The sequence below is a fragment of the Zosterops lateralis genome, assembly GCF_965231275.1.
Source record: "Zosterops lateralis genome assembly, chromosome: 25".
Classification (NCBI taxonomy): Eukaryota; Metazoa; Chordata; class Aves; order Passeriformes; family Zosteropidae; genus Zosterops; species Zosterops lateralis.
The window spans coordinates 5,843,900-5,866,527 of NC_139785.1; the positions used below are offsets into that span (position 1 = coordinate 5,843,900).

The following is a 22,628-nucleotide window of genomic DNA, read 5'->3' on the forward strand; positions in this document are numbered from 1 at the left end:
AATTTCAGTGTTTGGGGAAAATGAAGCAGCCAGAGTTAAATCCCAACCACTCCCCTGCCAATCTGTGCTGGAAAAAGGGGAAAGCCTTTGCAACAGGTTCTGCAAAAGGAAAATCCAGGCTGTGAGGATGAGATAAACAAAAAGGGAGGGAGATCTGTGGTGGCTCTGGGGTAAGTGGCAGCCAAAGCTCATGGGTGGGAAGTTCATGGTGTGTAGAGAACTTTGGAATAAGGCAGCTCTAACTGGGAGGATGCACAACCCTAAAAAAAAAAGCAAAATAATAAATATAAGCACAAATAATGCAATAGAAGAGAAGGCTTTGGGGAGAGCTCACTGTGGCCTTCAAGTACCTGAAGGGGGCTTATAAAAAGGAGGGAAAGGGATTTCTCAAACATGCAGATGGTGACAGGACAAGGGAGAATGGTTTCACACAGCCAGAGGGCAGGTTTAGGTGGGATACTGAGAATAAATTCTCCCCTGTGAGGGTGGTGAGGCCCTGGCACAGGGTGCCCAGAAAATCTGGGGCTGCCCCAGTCTTGGAAGTGCCTGAGGTCAAGTTGGGCAGGGCTTGGAGCAGCCTGGGATAGTGGAAGGTGCCCATGGCAGGGGGTAGAACAGGATGAGCTTTAAGATCTCTCCCAAATCAAACTGTTCTGGGATTCTATGAAACATAAAAAAAGCCATCCCATAGAGTAGTCCACAGAGCTGCTGCTACCAAAGCAGATCTCAAGGGCTTCCTCCTCACACAGACATCACTGCCCAAACCCTGTGAGTGGTGAAGCTGCACCAGCAGCCCTGAGCTCTCCAGGAGCAGCTGCAGCCAGGCTGGCACAGCTCCCTCCCTGCCCAGAGTGCCCAGGGACTGCTCTGGGCTGTACAAGTCACCTTGTGGTGGCCAGAACTGTAAATTGTGCTTCATTTCTGGGGCTTTGCACTGTGAGACGTGTGGGGGGAGGGAGTGTTTTGCAAGCACTGGTTTGGTTTATTTACCGGGATTAAATCTGGAAAGGAAAGATTAAAACACCCACCCAAGCCCTGCAGTTGAGGTGGCAGCACCTCCATGGTGCTGTGTCCAGGATGGGCAGGTTCCTGACAGCCCTGCCCAGGCGTGGTGGGAGCTGCTTCACCATGACAGGCTTCATTTCAGAGCTATCCAAGCTGTTAGTAACCCCTCAAACCAAGAGCTGAGCTGGATTTTGTCCTCTGGAATGGCAAAGTGAGACAGGCTGATTTCCACCTGCACTTCTGTAGAAGGGTTATTGAGCACCTAATGACAGTCACTGACTCAAGTTCTGCTTCAAGCTGCACAGGACAGACTCAACCGAGGCTCATTTCTCTTATTAATCTTCTCATTTCTTCATCAAGATCTTCCCAGAAAAACCAGAAGAGGCCAGGAGGTGTTCATGGAAAGAAGGTTCAAGTACCATGTCACAGAGCAGCCAGGGAGGTGGCAGCTGTTGGTCATTTCAGACCTGCTTAAATCCTTCTCTTGTGCTCCTCAGAAGTGTTTGTCCTGCTGGTAAATTGCCACAGAAACACACTCCACATTTCCCATCCTCACTCTTTATATTATTGCAATTCTTTTTTTTATAGACATAACCAGGCTAGTTTTGTGGTGTGTGGGGGAAGAAAAAAACAAAAACAAAAACAAAACAAAAACCAACAAAAAAAGGGATTTCAAGGCATAAATAATATAAAAAGGCAACCATTTTGAAAACCAAGATACATTCATATGACACTACTACAAAAAATAAATAGTGACTCTCTCTGTTATAATTAACATCCCCCCGTGACTCCCTTTCAGCGATGCTGCGGTGCAGTTCCTGGCCTTAAGTGGGGACAAGGGTCACTGCCTCAGGTTTCCCGCAGCTGGAGCTGACAAAGGTCCCCAGAACCATTGAGGGTGACTCCGGATGAACTCCATCCTGGTTTTTCCTTACAGTCCTTGGAAAGAGGCTGAAGAATGAGGGGACTCCAACTCAAAATGTGGTTCGATGTTTCCGAGTGCACGCAGCTGCCGCCTGCAAAGCAAGAGCAGAGTTGGGTATTTCAGGAGATGCTCTGTCAGCTCAACATGCCCCAAAAACTCTTTAGTTCCAGTGGGTGATACTCTTTGGGCTGAGGCTCATTCCCACCATCCCAGGCACAAGCACATCCCAACACAGCACCCATATTGAACAGCTCACACTGAGGAGGGTCAGCCCAGCACTGGAATAGTAAAACCTGCTCTGAGATGGCTCTTGCTGAAAACAGCTATGAAATAATGCTGAACCTTTAGGATTCATTTGCACGTGGTCACAACTCACAGAACTGCTGCATTCACCCCAAATCAGCAACAGCTCCAGGCATTTGGTGGAAATGGCTCAGTGAGGAGTTTGCAGCACCAAGGCCACACTCCTGATGTGGCACAGCCTGCCAGAGGTGTGTCCACATGAACCTCCCCTCCCCTCCTGCCATGTGGGGTGCAGAGGGAACTGCCTGATTTCAGCACACAGGGTGCAATGATCCCAGGGTGGGACGAGGAAAAGGTTCTGTTTCCACCAACAGATACCAGGTTCCTCCCTGTGCCAGTTCCTGCCTCCAGGATGGCTCTGGGGAATGCCTGTGCTGTGAGTGCAGCACCCGTCAGTCACAGCCTCCTCATGTGCTCAATGAGCCCTTTTTAGAGGCATCAATCCCAGGGGCATGACAGGACCAGGCACTGGAGCAGCATTGCTCCTGCTTTCCCACCATGGGAAAGGCGGGACACTTCACTTTCCTCCAAGCCTGCTCTTACAAGGGTTTAATTACTGCCTTCCCCGCAATAAATTAAGCTCCCTACAAACATCCTACAGCACAATTCCAGCTCCCCAGGCAGGTGCTGTGCTCTGTGGGATGCCTCACCGTCCATGCAATCCACAGGGAGCTGGTTCAGGCCCTCCCTGCAGCAGGGGAGCTGTGCCGGGGGCTGCTGGGCGCTGTCCCTGCCCTGCTCCTCCAGGCTGCTGCACTCGGGGCTGCCCGGGGACAGGCACATCGTCACCATGACGTGGGGGCTCAGAGGCTTCATCTCCACACCATCCTGCTGGAAAGGGGCTCCCAGGGGCACGATGGGCAGGGCGCTGCTGCCAAAAGTGCCGTTGGTTTTGGTGAAACACCTGCGGGAGAGACAGAGGCTAAAGTTAACTCAGAGTGGCTTCTTCCTCCTCTTCTTTTTCCCCCCTCCCCTCCAACTTTTAATTGTTTTACCACGTCAACAATCAGAGCATTTGTCAAATCAGTTTTAAATATATTTGCCCAGCGATTCTGACATTAAGAAAAGGACTGAGTGGTTTTTTTCTCCCAGCAGACAGCTGAAAACACTCAAAACACGCTCAGTTCTTTCCCCCATCAATTGAGACCCAATGACCTGACTTGTGAGTCCATTTCTCCATCAAAGCAACTGCATAAAGCATGTTTTCACTGCCAAGATAAAGAGCTCAAATTTGAAACCCAAGCTGCACACTTAAGTACCTTGAAAAATAAATGCGAAGTGTTATTGGAGTGAATGCAAATTAGAAAAATAGATGCAATATAACAAATTTAACCTCCCCCCTTCTGCTGTGTAAGTCAGATTGTGGCCCTGTAATACCTGTGTAAAGCTGTGAAACTGAAGTGGAAGTCCTGAATCAATTGTTACAGCTGAGGTATTTAAGGTTTAAACAAAAAGAATCAGGACTCTGACACACATACCATTGTGGCACAAGGGAAAACACCCCAGTGTTTGCAGCCCCGGGAACAATGTGGACTCAGGGAACATTTACATAAACAATTCCTACATAACAAAGCCATAACTACCCCAAAAGTAAAAAGTTCACTACCAGAAACTTTGAGAAACTATATGTCAAAATTCTCCTTGTTATGCAGTGCAGGACAGAGATGGATACACAGATAAACCCATGGAAATAAGGATGGAGAGTGTTTATACCCTTCAGTGACACCCCAAAATGCTCCTGAGAAATCTGAAAAGGCTTCAGGTCATTATGTGCTAGTGCAGATACAACTCTGAGCACCTTTCTTCTCTTTCTTTCCTACCAGATGTGAACCCATCCCTCACCTGCTTTGCTCACAAGGATCAGCCCACTGCTGATCTTGCTATAGATCATCCCTGGGGCTGTTTAAGGCTGGCATTTGGAAATAAAAAAATTGAACCCTGGGACCTGCCTGCTCAGCTGCTGGCTCAGCAAGGAGCACTGTGTGCTGCTCCAGACTGATTCTGGCCCAAAACTGAGCAGAGGGGATGAAAAATTGCTGGAAAAGGAGGAGAGATGGACTGGGACACCAGCAGTGCCAGGGCAGCAGCCAGCAGAGCTCACCTTGACAGCAGCCCAGCACTGAGCTCAGAAGGCTCTAAAACCAGGACATGTTAAGCTTGGCAGTGTCAGTTAAGTTCTGCCCAAGTCCCAGAAACCACTTTTATGGCATTAAAAATGTCATGGCAATAAGGGAAACCATCATGCTGGAGAGACCCATCCTACAGCCCTGCCCAGAGCCTCAGTTTATACCTGAAATCTGATGAAAACCTGAGATCAGTATTGCCAGAACTGAAAGAGCAACAAAACACCCCAAAACACAAATAAACTTGTCAGAGGAGGAACTGCAGTGAGGTTCCCCTCTGGGGGATGCTTCACCTGCAAAGCCAGAGCAGGACAAATGCCTGTTCCCCTCCCAAAAGCTGTGAGGATGGAGCAGCACTAAGCTTCAACCTTCACTCTCCTATTTTGTCCTTCTGCTCCTGGAACTGCCTCCAAAATCATTATTCCAAGTACCAAAATACCACAGAAGCCACTGGAGAATCCACATGAAACACATCTGGTCCTCAAACAAATCCATTTATTAGTTTGCCTTTCTCTCCGCAGAGGTTTTCACTGCACTCACTTATTATTTAGAAAAAAAAGGCTCAGAGAAACCCATCTAAATGTTTGGGTTTGCATGTTTCTGGGGGTTTCTTCTTAAAGATACAAGGTCAGTGGAGTTCTCTGTATTATTGTAAGAGCTTGAGGGATGTTTCAACACAGCAGTTCAGCCTTCTAAGCTTCAATAACCACATTTTGATGGAAGCAAGCCATGGGGATATCCAGAGCAGAGTGTGGGGGAAGAGTGATGTAAAAACCCTGCTGTGGAAAACACATCTTCTATCAATTCTTAATACTGAAACCCTACTAAACTATAATCTAAAATAGTAATAATTTAGATGAAAAAACTGGAAAAACAAACTGATGTTCCTACATTTGAATTGTGCATTTCAGATTTCTGATCAAAATACAGTGAATTTGCAAAGGAGAGAGAACTACAAAAGTATAAATTCCTCTGCAAACATCAGGTGTCTTGAGAGCTTTAGCACAAAGGTGCAAGAGAAGAAAAAAGATCAATTCCCAACCCTGTCAACCATAGGCTTTGTCCTCTATAGCAAAGTGGGTCTCCAGTTTTCAGCAGCTTCTCCCTCTGGCAAGGCTCCACGAGCAGTTATGAGGGATAAAGTGCTAATTTAAACAGAAGACCCAGGGATTTCAGCACTGGAATAGTAAAACCTGCTCTGAGATGGCTGTTGCTGAAATCAGCTATGAAATAATGCTGAACCTTTAGGATTCATTTGCACGTGGTCACAACTCACAGAACTGCTGCATTCACCCCAAATCAGCAACAGCTCCAGGCATTTGGTGGAAATGGCTCAGTGAGGAGTTTGCAGCACCAAGGCCACACTCCTGATGTGGCACAGCCTGTCAGAGGTGTGTCCACATGAACCTCCTCTCCCCTCCTGCCATGTGGGGTGCAGAGGGAACTGCCTGATTTCAGCACATGAATCCAGAGTGGGACGAGGAACAAGTTCTCTTTCCACCAACAGAGACCGGGCCAAGGGGACCTCTCACCTGTGCAATGAGGTTGAACGTGGGGAAAACGCTCCAGCCTCAAATTCCCACTTGCCAAAACCTATTGAGCTGACTGCACTAACCCAACAGGCCTTCCTCCTCCTCCTCCTCAGCCTGGCCACAGACCCAGCTCCCTGGTGTAATGCTGAGGCACGTTCTGGTCTCTCCATTCCCCTCTCCCATGTCCTCTTCCCATTCCCCCAGCGCCAGGACGGGAACGGAGCGGTCCCTGCTGTGCAGCTCTCTGCCAAACCGAGGTTAATGATCCCCTCCGGGGCAAGGCAGCTCTAAGGGACAACTTGTTTCTCTATCAAGCAGTCAAATATAGAATGGGGCTGTGAAAACTCAAAGTTCAGGCCCTGCTGATGACCTGTCTGGGAGGAGCAGTGTAGTTGCAGAGGACAGAACGCTTTCCCTCGCTTTCTTAGGGGAAAAAAAAGAGCAAATAAAAACCTACATGTGTTTAAAACTGGAAGCAAGCTCTTAATTAGAGTGTAACACATATGGCATGTTCCAAATTACTGCGAGTCTCAGACATCCTGGTGAGAGCTGCTGCACAGCCTGCTCAAAATCACAAAAACTGCTGTGTGAGGGAAGGTATTGTGCTTTCCTGAGACCTGCCAGGGACACTGGGCCAGGCAAGGCGTGCCCAGCTCCACCTGCCAGCAGAATCTTGTCAGCATTGCACTGTCATGCAAATATCTATGGAAGGAAAAAGGATTCAAAGCTCATTATAAGTGGTATTTTAAAAAGTAAGACTATGAAAATAACGTGAACATGTTTTCTGCCTTCAACAACAGCTTTATTGTTCAACAGGTGTTGGACTTGGTGATGCTTGTGGGCCTGACTTAGAATAGTTAATGATTCTGTGATTAACTTTGACTCAGCTTAGGCAGATGCACACCTAAAGGCAGCTGAAGATTTTTAACAACACTGAAAAATCAAAGTATGATTGAAAAAAAAGCCCAGAACCTGCCAGTCAGAGCAGCCCAGCATGTCTGACTTTTAGTCCTATTTCTAATCATTAAAATAACCAGAGATTTAGTCAGCAGCCTAGGAGGATAATAATTCCAAAAGTGAAAACTTAACAATTTTTATTAGGTTTCTGACTCTCAGCTAGTCCTTTTACCCATGAAAAGAAAGTATTCCACTCTGACAATGGCTGGCCAATATCCTCCTGAAGGCCTCAAGAACTTCAAATCCCATGTTTCACAAAGAACAGCATTGTGAAAGCCAAGGGGCAAGTTGGTTAGTGATCTTAAGGGAATGTCAGGAAGTGTAAAATATAGAAGACCAATTAAATCCGATTTGACAAGCTCCATATGGAGTGATTCTGTTATCTCAAAACTGAAGAACACACAGGAAATATGGATTTTTTAAAAAATCCAGTGCCCAACATGCCTCACTTCCTAGAGAGCATCAGAGGAGCGTGTTAAGCAAAGTCAGCTCTGGGGCTTTTATTTTATTCTGTCCTATGGACAATCCTCAACTGCTCTCCAGGCCATCCATGGAGCAGCTCCTTGTGCCAGCCAGGACTCCAGCTCTCAGATTTTGTCAGCCCCAGCACAGAGAGGGAGGGAGGGCAGGTTATTTCTCACCTGTTATTGTTCCGACAATTCCGGCAGTTGATGCACTCCGAGGGGTCAGCCTGAGGCACTGCCGTGTACAGCCCACCACCCTGCAGCAGGAAGGGTTAATGATAAATAATTAGAAATGAAATCACTGTTGGGACACCCAAGAGCTCTTTGACTCAGTTTCTCCACTCTGATCACGTTATCAATGCCCTGCTCCGGGCTGTACGTGGCACAGCAACACTGAGCGATTGTCCGAAGGCCAGGGGAGGGCTTTGCCAGTGTGTGTGTCAGGGAAAAGTAAATAACTGCAGCTTAGACAAGTATGTGGTCATTTCCCTGGTCTGTTTTCAGCTTAATACGCTGAGGTTTAATTTAATAAACACGCTGTAAATATATTTATTTTTAACGCTGATGACAGACATGAAAGCGAATTGCTGTTCATTAGCACGCAAGGCTTGTCTAGGGAGACAGAGGATTAAATTTGGAGGGCTGATGTCACATACAAACCCATCCCACTTTCCTGTAATTACTCCGATTAGATCAGTTTACTTCACTACACTGATTTTTGAACCATTTGGTATTTGTACAGATGGGGTAATTCCTCAGCCAGCAATGACTCCGGGTGAGAGGGATTTTGTGTTGTTGGTTTTGGCTAACGGGGCCATTACAAGCCAGTTGAAATGCCCAGATTAACACATACCTCATTGTTGGGGACCAGGCAGACACTGATGCAGGAGCCACTCCAAGAGGGCTGCAGAGCCAGGCTCCCTCACCAGGCTCCAGGAGGGAGCCAGCCTGGGAGGGCTCACCTGGCTTTTGGCAGCTCAAAAGCTAGGGAACTTCTAGCAATCCCCAGTTTTGCAAAAAACAGAGCTTATCCTGAAGTTTTTGAGGGATAGGGAGCACTGAAGAAATGCCTAATTAATCCTGATTGCCATCCTGGCCAGTTTCTCCCTTCCTCATTTAACTCAATCATCGAAACAATAAAGAGCAACCTAACAAGGCTCAGAACATCCTGTTCCTCTGCCTGGCCTCGCCCACATGCCAGTCCCAGCCCTTCTCCACATCGTGTGACTTTGTGTGACTCAAACTTTCTACAACAGGGAGTGGGGAAAGAAAAATTCAACCCCATCACCTATTCCCAGCAAGACACAAGTTGGGTGGACACCCCGTGGTGGCACAGAGGAGCTCCAGGAACCAAGACCTGTATCACCACACATGTATTTCCATCTTTCCCCCACCAAAAAATAAAAATGGGAGGGACAAAACATAATGCAAACTCCCAGTCAAGCTTTTGAGCACTGCAAATGGTCCCCTCCTGAGGGCTTGCAGATTTTTGGAGAGTTTCACCCACTGGGAGGTTGGACAGGACAAAAAAAACTCAGTTTGGGCCTTGGTTGCTCTTGAAAACAACCCAAAGTGGGCACTTCTTGCCACATGGGTAGGCCAAGGACAGAATGGGGTGAAGAACTGACTGGTCTGGGCTCAGACTGGAGGGAAGTGAAGTGGCAACTACTGTGCAAGTGCTAATTTGTTGTTCAATAAAATGAAGTGCTTGTGCTCAATTACCAACACAAACAATAGACCCGTTTTTTTTCCTCCAGAAACAGCATGGGTTATTCAGACTTTTGAACTTTTTCTTTCAGTTTTCCTGGGCAATGTTCACAGTTTTGAGTAAGTTTAGTAAGTTTGAATGCAAGCCATCTGTTTCCATAGACAATAATGAAATCATTATTCTCTCTTGGAAACAGGACACGTTTCAGCAAATGAAGTATTTTTCCACAGCATACAAAGGCTGGATCGCAGACTGAAATTAGTTTTTAATTTTATTTTCAATTTCAAAACAAAAAACCAGCCTGTCTCCACAGTCACAAACAGGGGACTGAAAAAAAAAAGCAGCAGTGTTACTGCTCTGCTGCAGCTCAAGATGTATGGGGCACTTCATTCCATGGAACCTCCTGCGCCATTCGTGCTTTGCCATAATTAATAGCATTGCTCAGAGTTACAGATCTGAAACAGGTGGGGGAAAAAAAACCGGGTGATCCATAAAGCTGCAGAATAAGCAGCTATAATTAAATGTATTTAACTTGGAGATTGAGAAATACCATATGTACAAGTAAAGTATCTCAGCCCAGCAATGAGGCATTCTCAGAGCTTACATGCTGTTAGGAGGAGGGTAGAGGCAGATTTCCCAGAGTAAGTGGAATTCTTGCTGTCATCTGATATTCTCAAATGAAAACCATGATGTTTGTATCACAAATATCAGCCCAGTTGCTTCCTCTGGGATAAGGAATTCAGTGGAACTGGCTGTTATCAGTGGATGAATATTCCCCCATCCAAATCAAGCCTGCTTCTACAGCCCCTGAATGAATCCCAAGGCCTGGGCTGAGCCTCCCACCCGGTGTAGGACCTTACGTTCACGAGGTGATGGGGATGTTCATAGTCCACGTGTGTTCTGGACAGGGAATTGGTGTGCCCTGGGTACAGTCCTGCTCCTCCTCCACTCATGATGCCATTGACACCGTTGGCCACTTTGTGATGGACGTGGGGACAGCCGTTGCTGAGGCCGTTGCTGAGGAAGTTTCCGTGGATGCTGCCGTTGACTCGGCTCGTCCCGGGTAACGTTGTGTATTCAATCATCTGCCCATTGATATCTGCCCCTTGGTAGAGGTAGCCAGGAGGGTCGTATTCTGCAAAAGATATTATTACTGAAAGCACTTTTATTGCTAAATGAGAAGCTAAATGAGCATCTCTTAAAAAAAAAAGTTATTTTTTCTTTCTCCAGTCTGCGAACTAAATCTGATATTCAACTGCTCAGTGTACAAATGCAGACATGGAAAACAGCCACATCCTGGAGAGCAGACCAGAAATGTTGGTCTGGAAGGACCTGGCTGACGTCAATCTCTACAAGAGCATCCTAAACCCAGGCCTTTTGTATCTCCAGCAGCCCCTCTGCTATATCTGCTATAAGCTGCTTCCAGATCTCTCTGGGCAGCAGCTGAAGATACTATCTGATCTTGCAAGAAGTTTTGTTTCATTTCTCTCTGTAGGAGAGTAAGAACATTTTAAAAATAACCACAGGCCATGGCAAGAGCAAGGCTGATTTATGCAGAAGGAGCAGAAAAGGCCAGTGCAGAGATTCTGCTGGCTCTGGGTTGTTGGTGGGTGCAGAGCACCTTGCAAAGCCCCTGCTCCAGGCTCCTGCTCGCTAATGAACAGGTTTTCCTTATTAACACCTCTCTGGAAGATTTGGCCATTGAATGCCCTGTCATTGTGCAGGGACTAAGAGGTAACAAGGGACTTGTCCTAGAGCTGCAAGTTCTCTTTCTTTCCAGATGAACTCAAGAAAGGGAGAGATCCAGGGTTTAACTCTCCACAATTTTAACAAGTGATTACAATTACACACATTCTGCCTCTGCAACCATCAGAGACCTGTGCAGGGGCTTAAAGTTAAAAACAAACTGCAGAAACTTTGCCCAGGCCTTTCCTACACCATTCTCAGGGTGAAACTGCAGCACAATCCTCCAGGGACGCAGCAGGACAGGGAGCATCAGTGTGAAGAAATGCTGCTTTTAAAAACCCAAGTCTGCACCTAAGGCACACCTGGAATTACAAACCTCCACAGAAATGCAGGCTGCCTCCTAACAGGAAACTGCTTCCCATCCATAAAAACGCAGCACGGACATTCCTAATTTTACCCCGGTAATATTTTCCTGACGAAACCAAACTCCCTCACTCACTCTGCAGGGCGTTCTGCTGGCGGTTCTTCCAGAGGCACATGGCAATGAAGACGATGAGGATGAGGACCATGACCCCCAGGACACAGCCCACAATGAGGTACAGCATGTCACTGCTGCGCACGGGGCCGCTGGCAGGCACGGCCCCACTGCCCCCAGCCCGCTCAGGAGGGCTGGGAGGAGTGCTCAGGTCTCTCACTGGATATTCAGATGCTCCTGGAGTGCGTTTCACTGGATAAGTATAAAAAACAAGCATTAAATGCATGCTCTAAAGGCGTTTTTTCATCGTGAAATGACAATAATTATTGCTGAGTCTACCTCGCAAAGAAAGCTTCCGAGTCAGTGTTAAATCCTACAATGGGAATGCCAGGTCCTATTGGGTAATAACTGTTTGCCTTGGAAAATGGTGATTATCCCTCCTGCTCACCCGCTCTTTGAGGTCACTGGAACTTTAACGAGCCGCTCGAGGTACCCGTGGCTGCAACTGCTCTGACTCTCAACTTGAAAGAGCACAAATCTTTCCACTTCTGAGGTCAGGAAAAACCACAACACTCATTTCTCTTGCCCAGGCTCTGCCAGATGACCTACTCTTATCTGATGTGAACCCTGCTAACCCCCTTTACAAACCACACAGTTGAAAATCAACCAAGAGATGAACGGAAAATCACTGAAAATTAGATGCTGGTTTAACCCAGGAATTGCATTTACATTCGTTTCCAGTACACCACAGTTCAGATTTATTTCATTTGACACTAAAAACCTAAAAGAGGTGCCTGGCTTAGGAATGAAGCTGGTCAGAGAAATAGAAACATCTTCAATGCAGGTATGTTGGATAAGCTGGATCACCCTTATAAGCCTGGGGGAGATAAATTTTAAGGAAGAGGCAAGATGAATGACAGATTACATCTCGCCCATTTTAAAATTAGAGAAGAAAGTTATATTCCTTGCAGGAGGGAGACCAACTGTGTGTGCAGCTTTGCAGCCCTGCAGCTCCTACTCCTTCCTTCAAAGGTTTCACTACTCACTTTGCTGAATTTTGATGCTTCCGCTCCCAGAGGGCTTTTTTCTTTTTTTTTTTTTTTTCAAACATTTTTTCATAGCACTGCATTTGAAGTTTACTGTCTGCATTTTCCCTTTACAGCCTTACTTGGTTTTAGAGATTAAAGGAGACAGGAATTCTTCGCAAAATAAATGTGACTGCCATATCTGACACTTCCCGAGAACAGTACAAACTTTGTGCCAGAGGCATGCAGGATTAGGGATGGAGGCAGCCAACACAGCCATCAATTGCTGTGGTCTGCACTTATACAACGTGTCACAGAGCCCTGAAGACATAAAACAGACGTACAAATCAATTCTGTCATCTTCAGGCGCATGGTTGTCTCCTAAGGAGAGGCCATCAGCGCTATCTCTGAGGGCAGGCAAAGCTGCACAGCTCTGCTGAGAGCCTCAGGAGTGCAACGGATCACTTTCCATATGTTCCAAACAATCCCAGCTTCACAAGACAAAACAATCCTCCGAAACATTCCAGAAAATTACGGTCATCATGGCAGCTGACTTTTGTGCTGCACAAACATTCCCTCAGTGGATCTTTCCCGTCCCAAAGGCCACCTTGGCTCGGTCCTGCAGCCTCACCTTTGGTCTCGCAGATCATCACGTTGCTGTACTCACTCTCCCCCCCCTCGTTGTAGCACTGCATCTTGATGTCATAGGAAGTTTCAGGCTGCAGGTGATTTATCAGGTGCCACTGCTTTGTACCTGTGGGGGGACAGAAAGTAAATTGATTGCAGTTCGACTATCCAAAGGAGGCAGAATTATGGATGAGTGCATTGCAGGATGAGTGCAGTGCATTTTCTACCAAATGCAGGGGCACTGCAGCTTGTCTGTGAGCACAAAAATCTTCAGTAACAGTTTATGGACTTAGCTGACACCACAGTCCATGAGTGGCATCCCTGCTCATGGCAGAGTTGGAACTAAATGATCTTGCAGGTCCCTTTCAACCCAAATTATTCCATGACTCTTGTGTTATCTTGTGAAATTGATTATTAGAAGGACTTTTTGATGAATTAAAGTCAGGGTTTTTTTAGTATTTTATTTTAAATAAAGTCAGAAGTCAGTAAACTCAAAACCCAGACATACAAGTGCCCACACATGCACATTTAAATTCAACAGCAGCCCTGTGCACCCTAAACATGGAACTGCCAAAGGGATGGATTTAGGGTGGATTGACTATTGACTATTTACAGTACACTGGGCAAATAACAAGGAAAACTGGCACAGAGAGCTTGGGACAAGGGAAGAACTTGGCTGTGAGCAGACCTTCTGGAGCTGCAAGGTACCACTGCAGCCATTGGAGTTGGACACATCTGGGTTGCTCAGTTTGGCCAAAACCCCAAAGAATTGAAGGTGCATTTTATGAACCATCCTGGGAATGCAGCAAGGCTGTCCCGGTGCCACTGCCCCTGCAGAGCCCGAGCCCCAGCCCGAGCCAAGCAATCTTCTCTAATAGGATGGTTTTGTCATCTCTGGCCCCTGGCCAGCTTTTCATTTAGACACCCTCCTGAAGTACTGAGCACTTCAGGATAAATCACTCCCAGTTTTTACTTTCACGGCCTTGTGACAAATTTTACTAAACAGCGACCCTATTTTTTTTTTTTAATTTTTTTTTTTTTTTAGGGAGTTTAATTAACTGTTTGAGTGCTCTTAATCCCTCTTGGAAAATACCACCTTGAACTGTTTCCACTGTTTCTAAGGAACTGTCTACCACCTACTGATTTAAGCATTAATAAAAAGGCTGGGGCGTGCTGGGCAGGCAGGGGCTGTCACTGTGATGATGCTCAAACTCCTCTCCAGGTCCAGACCCTCTGCCTGGCCCCAGCAGGGTGGGGGTACCCTCTGGACCAGGGGCTGCCCAGCACGGTTTGTGTCCAGCTCTTGTCTCCCAGTGAGGGTGGACAAGCCCCCGGCTGAAGCTGGAACCTCCTCTCTCCCTTAAATCGCACGTTTTCCCAAGATTCAGCCTCGGCTTTCCCGGCGCCCCCACCCCCAAGCATTCCTTTCGGTAATCACTACACCAGGTTTTAGGTTTCCGCTTCAAACCATTAGTGGAACTGGAATCAGTACAGGCACTTTAACTGTCCTCTCCGTGCACCATTAGCAAGGGAAAACATTTAAACAACTGACATCAGACTGCATTTACATTTAAAATTCAATCTCCAGGATCCTTGAAACAGAGAAATTCAGAGCAGAAACAGAGAAATTTAGAGCAGAAACAGAAATTCAGAGCAGAAACAGAGAAATGCAGACCATAAACAGAGAAATGCAGACCATCACTGCAGAACAGGGGTGAATATTTTGCTTTTCCTTAAAGTGGCCAATAGATACCGAGGAGCCATCAGAGTCAAGCTTTTTGCTTGTTGGTTTTTTTTTTTTTTCCTTCAAATAAAATCTGATTTTGCCTGTAGCGGCATTTCTAAGGGGGGGGGGGAAAAGGTTTCTGCAGAGTTTTGAATGTCTCGAAAGACAAGACTTAACAGGAAGCGGTGAGGAAAGCCTGCGGCAAGCACTCAGCCAGCACAGGCATCACAACACTTTTTCCACAACTCACGCAGTCATTTCAAGATAAAATTCCCTGTCAAAACCCAGATTAATTCAGAGGTAACAGAGGGAAAAAAAAAAAAGTGAAGAACAAATGATTTATGGCAAAAATACCTTAAGTCACATGTTCCTCTACATATTTCACATCAAGAGCTTCCAATCACGACTTAATTGAAAATAGTTCTCTCATTCCTTTTTTTTTTTTTTTTTTTCCCCTCCTGAAAAGCTAATTTAGGGGAGCACAGTAAAGAAAAGTAGAAGTTTAAATCTTTCCACCAAGTGATTTCTGTTGCAGGCTCTGGCAGAGCAGAGCAGCTGCTAATGGTTTCAGACTGCCACAAAGAGTTCAATACACACACGCTCGGGAAAAAAAACCCGAAACAAGCTAATTTCACAGCACAGTGGAGCCCACTTAAACAACTAACTGCTCAGTGTATAAGATTTATAAACACACAAGTTCTGTCTAGCAAAGGCTAAAATACATTTGCAGATGAAGGTGCAGCCTGCACAAGGTCCTTTAAAGCCTCTGAGCTCAAACTCTGGATCTTTAATAGCTTTATAGTGTGCAAAAGCTTATGTCATGCATCAAAGTACTGTGTGCAGTATTGTCTGGCAGGGGAAAATTTTCAAAATAAAGGTCCATTCCTCTTGTAACTGAATAAATGAGGGGGAAAAAAATAATTAACGTCATCGGGCCAGAATGAGATCACTGCGTTTGCTCAGCCCGAGCAATAAGGACATTAAATAAAATATTTTTAAACGGGTTTTCCACTTCTGGACTAATATAGACATTATCTAATAACTTCTTCCAGGAAAATGATGATCTAATATGCACAGGGGAAAAAAATAACTTGATTAAAAGGCAAAATGAAGCACAAACATACTTGCATTTGCAGAGTGCTACAGCACTTGAGGCTAAAAGCAACTTCCTTATAGCAGGAGAAGTGATTAGGCAAAGTAAGAGGAGAGAAGGGCAATTACACACAAGGTACTACCAGCTTGGAAAGTCCATACTGGGGTAAATAATTTTAAAAGCCAGTTGGTTGTTAGTACAGTCTGTAACCCAGATGTTTTTATCCTGGGTTAAACCTCATTTACACTGCTTTCTCTTTATACAACTTGAAGCTACACCAGTTTAAATAGACCTTCATTAAGGATTTGCTACAACAAGCCCAACTTAAGCCCAGTATTTAGTTCTTGAGCTTCCTTGTCCAAGAGGCTTCAGAAGGAAGAAACCAGCTCACGTGTGGGCAAAACCCAACGTTAGGGAGTTGAGATAGCTCCTTCTGTGAGATATATTATAAAGACTGCTTGGGAGAAGCAGTTTAGATTTCATATAAACACAGCCAACATGGCTACAGGGCGTCCTGCCCCTTCTCCAAGCACACCATACCATCCACAATATCCCGCTTGTAGTCGCTGTCGTTGTCGCTGTCCGTGGGCCGGTAATAGATATAAAATCCTTGGATGGGCGTGTTGTTGTTGCTCGATGTGATGTACTGCAAAAGAATTTTAAGAGAAGAAAAGTTTTAACTGAGTCCTGCTGAGTTGTCGTCACTGATTGTCTTGTTCTCTGCAGATATGAGTATTTTTAATAAGGTTGTGTAAGCAAACTCCCCGGAGTAACCAGAGAGTAGGATGGGGACAAGAGACTGAGCTTGGGCCAACACTTTCCTCCCATTTCACTTCCCAAACCCTCAGTAAGGGTTTGACCAAGCACAGCCCAAAAATCTGCATGATTAATGGAAATGGAAAAGTTAAAACCATAAAACTATTCAGAAAGAGTTAAGGTCGCTCTAAAAATCAGCTCAAGAATCTTTAAGTTATGCAGCCTCCTGAGGAACCAGAGGTTATTTTAAGTTTATTATCCTTAACATCTCTTAAGGCTGAGCTAGCAGAGCAAACTAACACAGGGAACTCTACACATTAAATCCTCCAAAGTATACCAGGGGGTTAGATTTCAAAACAAGAGCAAAGAATTTCTGTGGGTTTCAATAAGGACTTTAAAGTACTTGTTTACAATAGACGAGGTAACAGGGGAAAGGAAAATGTTTCTCTAACATGAAACCTCCACTGGATGTGAGGCAAGACGGAGGGTTTGAAACACGTTCCAGCCACCCCAGCCTGGATTGACAAAAGCAGCAGGAATTGCAGGAAACAGAGCCAACTTACTCACAACTCATGGCATGAACAGGGCTTGGGACAGAGTTAAGCCCACTGGTGCCTCTGATATGTCTGTGCCAGAGCAGGTGGACTGGAGAGGCTGCAGGCGCTCACTGGAGCTGCCAGTTGGGCACATCTGGCGTAACCCGAGCAGGGGTGTGTGGGGTCCCCGGGGAGCTGGAAGGGGAGTGAGGTGGAGGGAGGCTGGGAGATGGTGCAAAAGGCAACAGACAACTGACAGGGCTGCCTCTGAGCAGGAAAAAGGGTCTGCAAATGGGGGCAAAGGGCTCGAGAGGCACATCTCCCATTAACTCCCCCAGTTCTACCATACAGACATGAAGTGCCTCAGGAACACGGATCACCTCCAAGTCTCGGCGGGAGGAAAACCCGCACTCAACCACTCCGCAAACAGCTCTTAAACCCTCAAACTCTGCAGTACCAGCTGCGGGAAGAGGAGGGGAGCGTTTTACCCACCGTCCACTTGAGCATGATCTGGGTGTCGCTGATGGCCTCGGTGTAGGCGATGTGCGGGCCGGCGATGGGCCGGCTGGAGAAGCGCCCGGTGAATCCGGCCACCTGGTAGGGCCGCGAGGCCGCGCTCCGCGGGCTCTCCCCGTAGTTGTTCACCGCGATCACTCGGAACCTATACATTTCTCCTTTTAAGGGAAAGAGGGAAAGAAAGAAGCCTTTGTAGCAAAAACAAATGCTGGAAAGAGGATTCGAGGAGAGACTAAACAGATTAGGAAGTAGTCCTTGCAGAACATGCAGTTAGAGAAGGAGAGGAGTGCTTGCCGCAGATTGATGGGGAGATATAAACAGCTTCTAGAAGTCACTCAAGGAAAATTCAAAGGCTATTGTGCACACAGATGGAGACACCTCCATCAGCTCAGGAAGTCCCTAAACTGGTGGGCATGAGAAGATGCTTCAAAGGATCCCTATCACTATCTACTCCATCTTCTCTTGTGCTTTTTGTCTGAGTTTTCAGGGTTGGACACTGGAAGAAGTCAGGACAGACATTTTTCCACTAATGCATTTTTCTCCACATTCTGAGTGTTCACTAGAAGGACAATTAAGTTAAAAATAGCAGTGATACACAACCTTCCTCTCCACACGAACAAGCATTAAATTATGGTGGGTTTTTTTTTCCACTTGGAAAGCCAGAAATCAACTTGAATTCACGTAACGAGCTCCGAGGCCATACACAAACCCCAAACCTAATCGAGCAGAAACGGGTCAATCCAAGCAGAAATTACAATGAAAAAAACCCAAAGACCTGCAGTAACGAAAGATCATTTCTAATACCTGGCTCCAAATTCCGAACTTCCACGGAGAGCTTGGAGGGAGAGATGTTGCCAGCTGCCACGAGCCAGTCGCTGTTGCGGCCCAGACGTTTGTACTCCACTTTGAAGGCGGTGATGGGGGAGCCCCCGTTGGCGCGGGGGATCCACGTGACGTACACGGACGATTCCGATGCCGTGGATATCGTGGGTCGGTCAGGGGCTTCTGGGACTGAAAGGGGAAATTTGGTTACGAGAGGATTAGAGGCTGCTGAAATTTAATTTTCACTAACAACAGATTGGAGTCATAGCTTATGATTATGTTGGATTTCGCATATTAACAAGGAGAATCTTAAATCCTCCTGAAATCACCACTGCCCTTACTCTGCTGAAAAGGATGAATGATGAGCAGACAACAGAGGAATTGATTATCTTATCAATATAATATTAAAAAATTATATGGCATTGAACTACTCCAACCACTTCTACATGAAAACAGACACATACACTAAGTGAACAGGAAAAGTATGGTTATTATTTTCAAGTCCCCAAAATTCCCCCCAGACCCAATGAAACTTCAGCCCATCTGCATTAACGGGTACTGGAGAAATGAGAAGAAACAGAGAACAAAACATGCACCAGGATGTACTTACAGAACTCACTGAAGTTACAGGCAGCAGTGGGACAGAGAGAAGGGAAAGAGGGGTGTTAGTAAATCTGGTTGTAAGAGCTGTGAGGCTTTACTAAACCAGCCTGGACTCATGAGCATGGAGCTGGTGCTGAGGAGAGGAGCAAGGAGCAGCAGGCTGGCAGCTCTGGGGCATGAAGCAGCTGAGCATTTGCAGGCAGGCACAAGTAAGGCCCTTGTGTGGCTCCTCTGACATTCAGTGCTGCCACAAGCTCAGCTCCTTTCCTGTGTTATTAAACCTCTCCACTCACCTTTGGCTTTACCCCAAATTTTAGATACCTTTGAGATCTCAGCCTCTGAGTAAATCTGCCTGAACCAGGTCAAGGAGCTCAAAGGCTGGGGAAGGGGGGATGAGAACAAGGAGTATAAACGTGCTCTTTTCACAGGAAACCAGGCCAAACATCACATCTACTGGGAAGTGCTTATATCTCCTCACCAGCAGAAATAAACCTGTCCCTGGGAAGCTGCAGGAAAACATTCAGAACAGATATCACACACTTTGAGAACTTAAAGCTCTGACACAGCCATTTCCCACTTCCTCTTCCTCTGGCTCTTTCTCAGTGGAAGGAAAGAGTATTGAGCAAAAAGAAACCACAGGTTTAAAAATGAGCAGCAAGAACATGGGTTTTAAGCAAAAATTCTCTTGATTTTTGAGAGCCACACATGCAGGCAGCAGCATCCTTGGAAATATCCTATGTAACAGAGTAAATAAACAGAATAAACAAGAAATAGAGGAGGCAATACAAGCACCTGGAGCAGTAATAAACAGGTAACTCAGATGCAGCTCTTTGCAACACAACTTTTAGTGTCTTTATCGCATCCACACTCTTACCTCCACTGTGACGAGACGGGTCTGGAAGGACGACACCAAAATTATTTGTGCCTTCAGGAACAATGGGATGTTTGGGGATTCCCACGGGTGGAGACGGAGCCTGAGTGTTTTTTGTAGATGATGTTCTTTCTAAGAAGATTTGACAGACATTACATCAGTGTAGGGCCTGCATAAGGAAATGCTGTTTGTCAATGCTCACTCTACAAGGTCACTCGCTGCCGTGCTGCCCTGGCTTCAAATCCCAAGCTGAATAATCAGGATAGCAATCAGGGAGTTTCTCTGGGAGAGCAGGAGAGATTTCCCACCCAGGCACTTGGCTGTGGGTGAGTGACTGTCCATCTGCAGTACTGACACCCACAGTGCTTAGTGGTGATGCCACCAGCTCCTGCCTGTGCTGCCGAGCCTGCTCATCACAACATCACCAAGTGGAGAAATTAAAACCCAAAATCCACAGCTTCCACTATCCCAGGCTGCTCCAAGCCCCATCCAACCTGGTCTTGGACACTTCTAGGGAGGGGGCAACCACAGCTTCTCTGGGCACCCTGTGCCATGGCCTCACCACTCTCACAGGGAAGGATTTATTCCAAATACCCCCTCTAATCCTGCCCTCTGTCACTTAAAAGCCATTCTTAGACAGTAGTACGAAAAAAATCTACTTGTTTGTGTGCTAAAGAGCACAGGCAGCAGCGTCCAAGCTTGAAAGAAAAAACGCTGTGATTAGGAATGTTGTGCTTGTTGCTGTCTGCACAAAACTATCAGAACAGCTGGCTTGTGGTCAGCAGAGATTGTCACTGAGGTGTCTGCAAAGCAAACCAGGAACAGATTTGCTGATACATGAAAACTCAGTGGTGCAGAGTTTCTTTTGTGATTAGAAACCTCAACAAGGACAGGGTGCTCCCAACTTTGCTCCTTTAAGCAAGAGAAACCTCACAGTACAAATCTTAACAATCACCCCAAAAATAATATTATCAAGGTTTTAATAGCTTCTACTTACCTTCAACAGCCTCACGCTCAGGGAAGTTTGCCCTACAGCAATTTTAGCTATTAGAGGCCGTTCTCTAGCAAATAAATTGCAGAATATTTCACATATGGCTTAGCAGATGCCATTAAAGGCCTGATGTCATTAAATAAATGTCTCTGGAAGGGCAGGACAGGGGGCACATTGTGCTGCACCTACCCTTGCTGGTGCGGAAGGTCAGCATGGCCGGTTGGCCCTCGCCCGCGGCGCTCCTGGCCACCATCAGCACTTCGTAGAGGCTGGAGGGCTCCAGCTCGGTGAGGCGCAGCTCGTTCTCGCTGCCGGGCACCCGCACCGTGTGCCAGCCGCCTGCCGCGCTCACGCCGTCCTCCAGCTGTGCACGGGGGAGAGACTGTCAGCATGGCATGGTCAGAGACAGGGATTGCTACACCCTGATCATGAACCAGAGCACCTCTGTCCCTTGCCAAAACTCCTGTTCTATATTTATCTGTGGTGTGTCTCCAGCTGTGCACAAGGGAGAGACAGTCAGCACAGTGTGCTCGAGGACAGGGACTGCTCACACCCTGCATCGCCTCCCAAAGCACCTCTGCTCCTCACTGAACTCCTCATGTTCTCCTACATTTACCTATGGTGTGTCTCCAGCTGTGCACAAAGGAGAAACCATCAGCACAGCATGCTTGGAACCCGGGACTGCTCACTTCTACCACAAATCAGCAGCTTTGCACCCACTTTCACAGCACTCCTTGGATAAAATTATTTTCCCTCTCCATGCCCATACACACAGTTGGCTTTGATTGTCTTTTTTTTTTTCATTTTCACTTGTACCTAAAACTAAAAGAGCCCAAATGATTTTCAAGCCTTCAGCTGTGTGCTACTGAAGAGCTGGACCCAATACCCCAATGGGAAGGAGACTTTCCCTGTACTAGCCCAGCTTTCCCTGTACTTCAGCATTTTAAAATATTTATTGGCTAAAATGGGCAACAAAAATCATGTTTTAGTTACTCCTTAAAGATGGGAAAAAAGTTGGCGGGGAGACCAAAGATTTGGGTTTATCACTGCATGTTTCCTTTTTTTTTTAAACAGAAACACTTTTAAACTTAACAGTGAAACCACCAGCTCTGTTAAAGAAAAGAAAGACATTCTGGATAGTCTCTTAATGCTTGACCTTTGCAGGAAAACATTACCCCAAATCCCAAAGGAAAAGACAAAGATTCCACCAAAAATAAACTACTAAACAATGTAAGACTTTAATAAAACATTGGAGGCAGATCTAAACGCTGTGGATTATCAAAGGTTATGCCAGAGGTCTTTGTTCAACTATTTTCTTCCACAGCAACCACTCCAAGGCTTTTATTCCCCCAGCGTTTTTTTTTTTCTTCTCTTAAAAGAGGGAAATCAATAAAATAATTTAATGACATAAAGAGAGCACCACCCTAAAAACCAGGATAAATTCAATGCTGAGAAATGCATGATTGAGCACATTTAATGTGGAAAGGATTGGTGTGAGAGAAGGGAGAGCATCAAAAAGGTCAAAAAAGCATTCAGAGCTTCCAAGGCTTATGTGAACCAACCGCCTTGGGATGAGAAATTATCACCAACAAACTCTGGCACTTGGTTTTCAGGAACCAACAGGTCAAAAATCTAAGCTTTCCCTCCAGGCTAAGACAAGATCAGGATGTAGAGGATTAAAAAGCTTATGAAAAATAAATCAAACGGCTTTGCCACGCAGAAAACTGGTTTGCTTGGAAGAACAGATGCAGGCATTGCTTGGTTCTGATCTTAGAATCACAGAACCTCCTGAGCTGAAAGTGGCCCACAAGGATCACAGAGTCCAGCTCTGCACAAGAGACCCCAGGAATCCCACCATGTGATGTTAAGGAAAAGAGCTCTGTG

The 22,628-nt window shown here is 46.1% G+C and overlaps 1 protein-coding gene across 2 annotated transcripts in view; it reads right to left on the minus strand.

The window, feature by feature from the left end:
• Window positions 1-995: 995 nt before the first annotated feature.
• The window catches only part of CDON (cell adhesion associated, oncogene regulated), a 53,236-nt gene continuing 31,603 nt past the window's right edge, over window positions 996-22,628 (minus strand). For both annotated transcript variants that reach the window (XM_083878224.1, XM_083878223.1), the window contains 11 exons: window positions 20,934-21,108; window positions 19,757-19,885; window positions 18,262-18,468; window positions 17,434-17,615; window positions 16,190-16,295; window positions 12,835-12,957; window positions 11,203-11,430; window positions 9,878-10,152; window positions 7,487-7,566; window positions 2,884-3,137; window positions 996-2,021 (listed from right to left, as the gene is read on the minus strand). In XM_083878224.1, coding sequence (XP_083734350.1) covers window positions 1,855-2,021; window positions 2,884-3,137; window positions 7,487-7,566; window positions 9,878-10,152; window positions 11,203-11,430; window positions 12,835-12,957; window positions 16,190-16,295; window positions 17,434-17,615; window positions 18,262-18,468; window positions 19,757-19,885; window positions 20,934-21,108 — 1,926 coding nt within the window. In that variant the 3' untranslated portion in view covers window positions 996-1,854. The remainder of the gene's footprint in view (window positions 2,022-2,883; window positions 3,138-7,486; window positions 7,567-9,877; window positions 10,153-11,202; window positions 11,431-12,834; window positions 12,958-16,189; window positions 16,296-17,433; window positions 17,616-18,261; window positions 18,469-19,756; window positions 19,886-20,933; window positions 21,109-22,628) is intronic.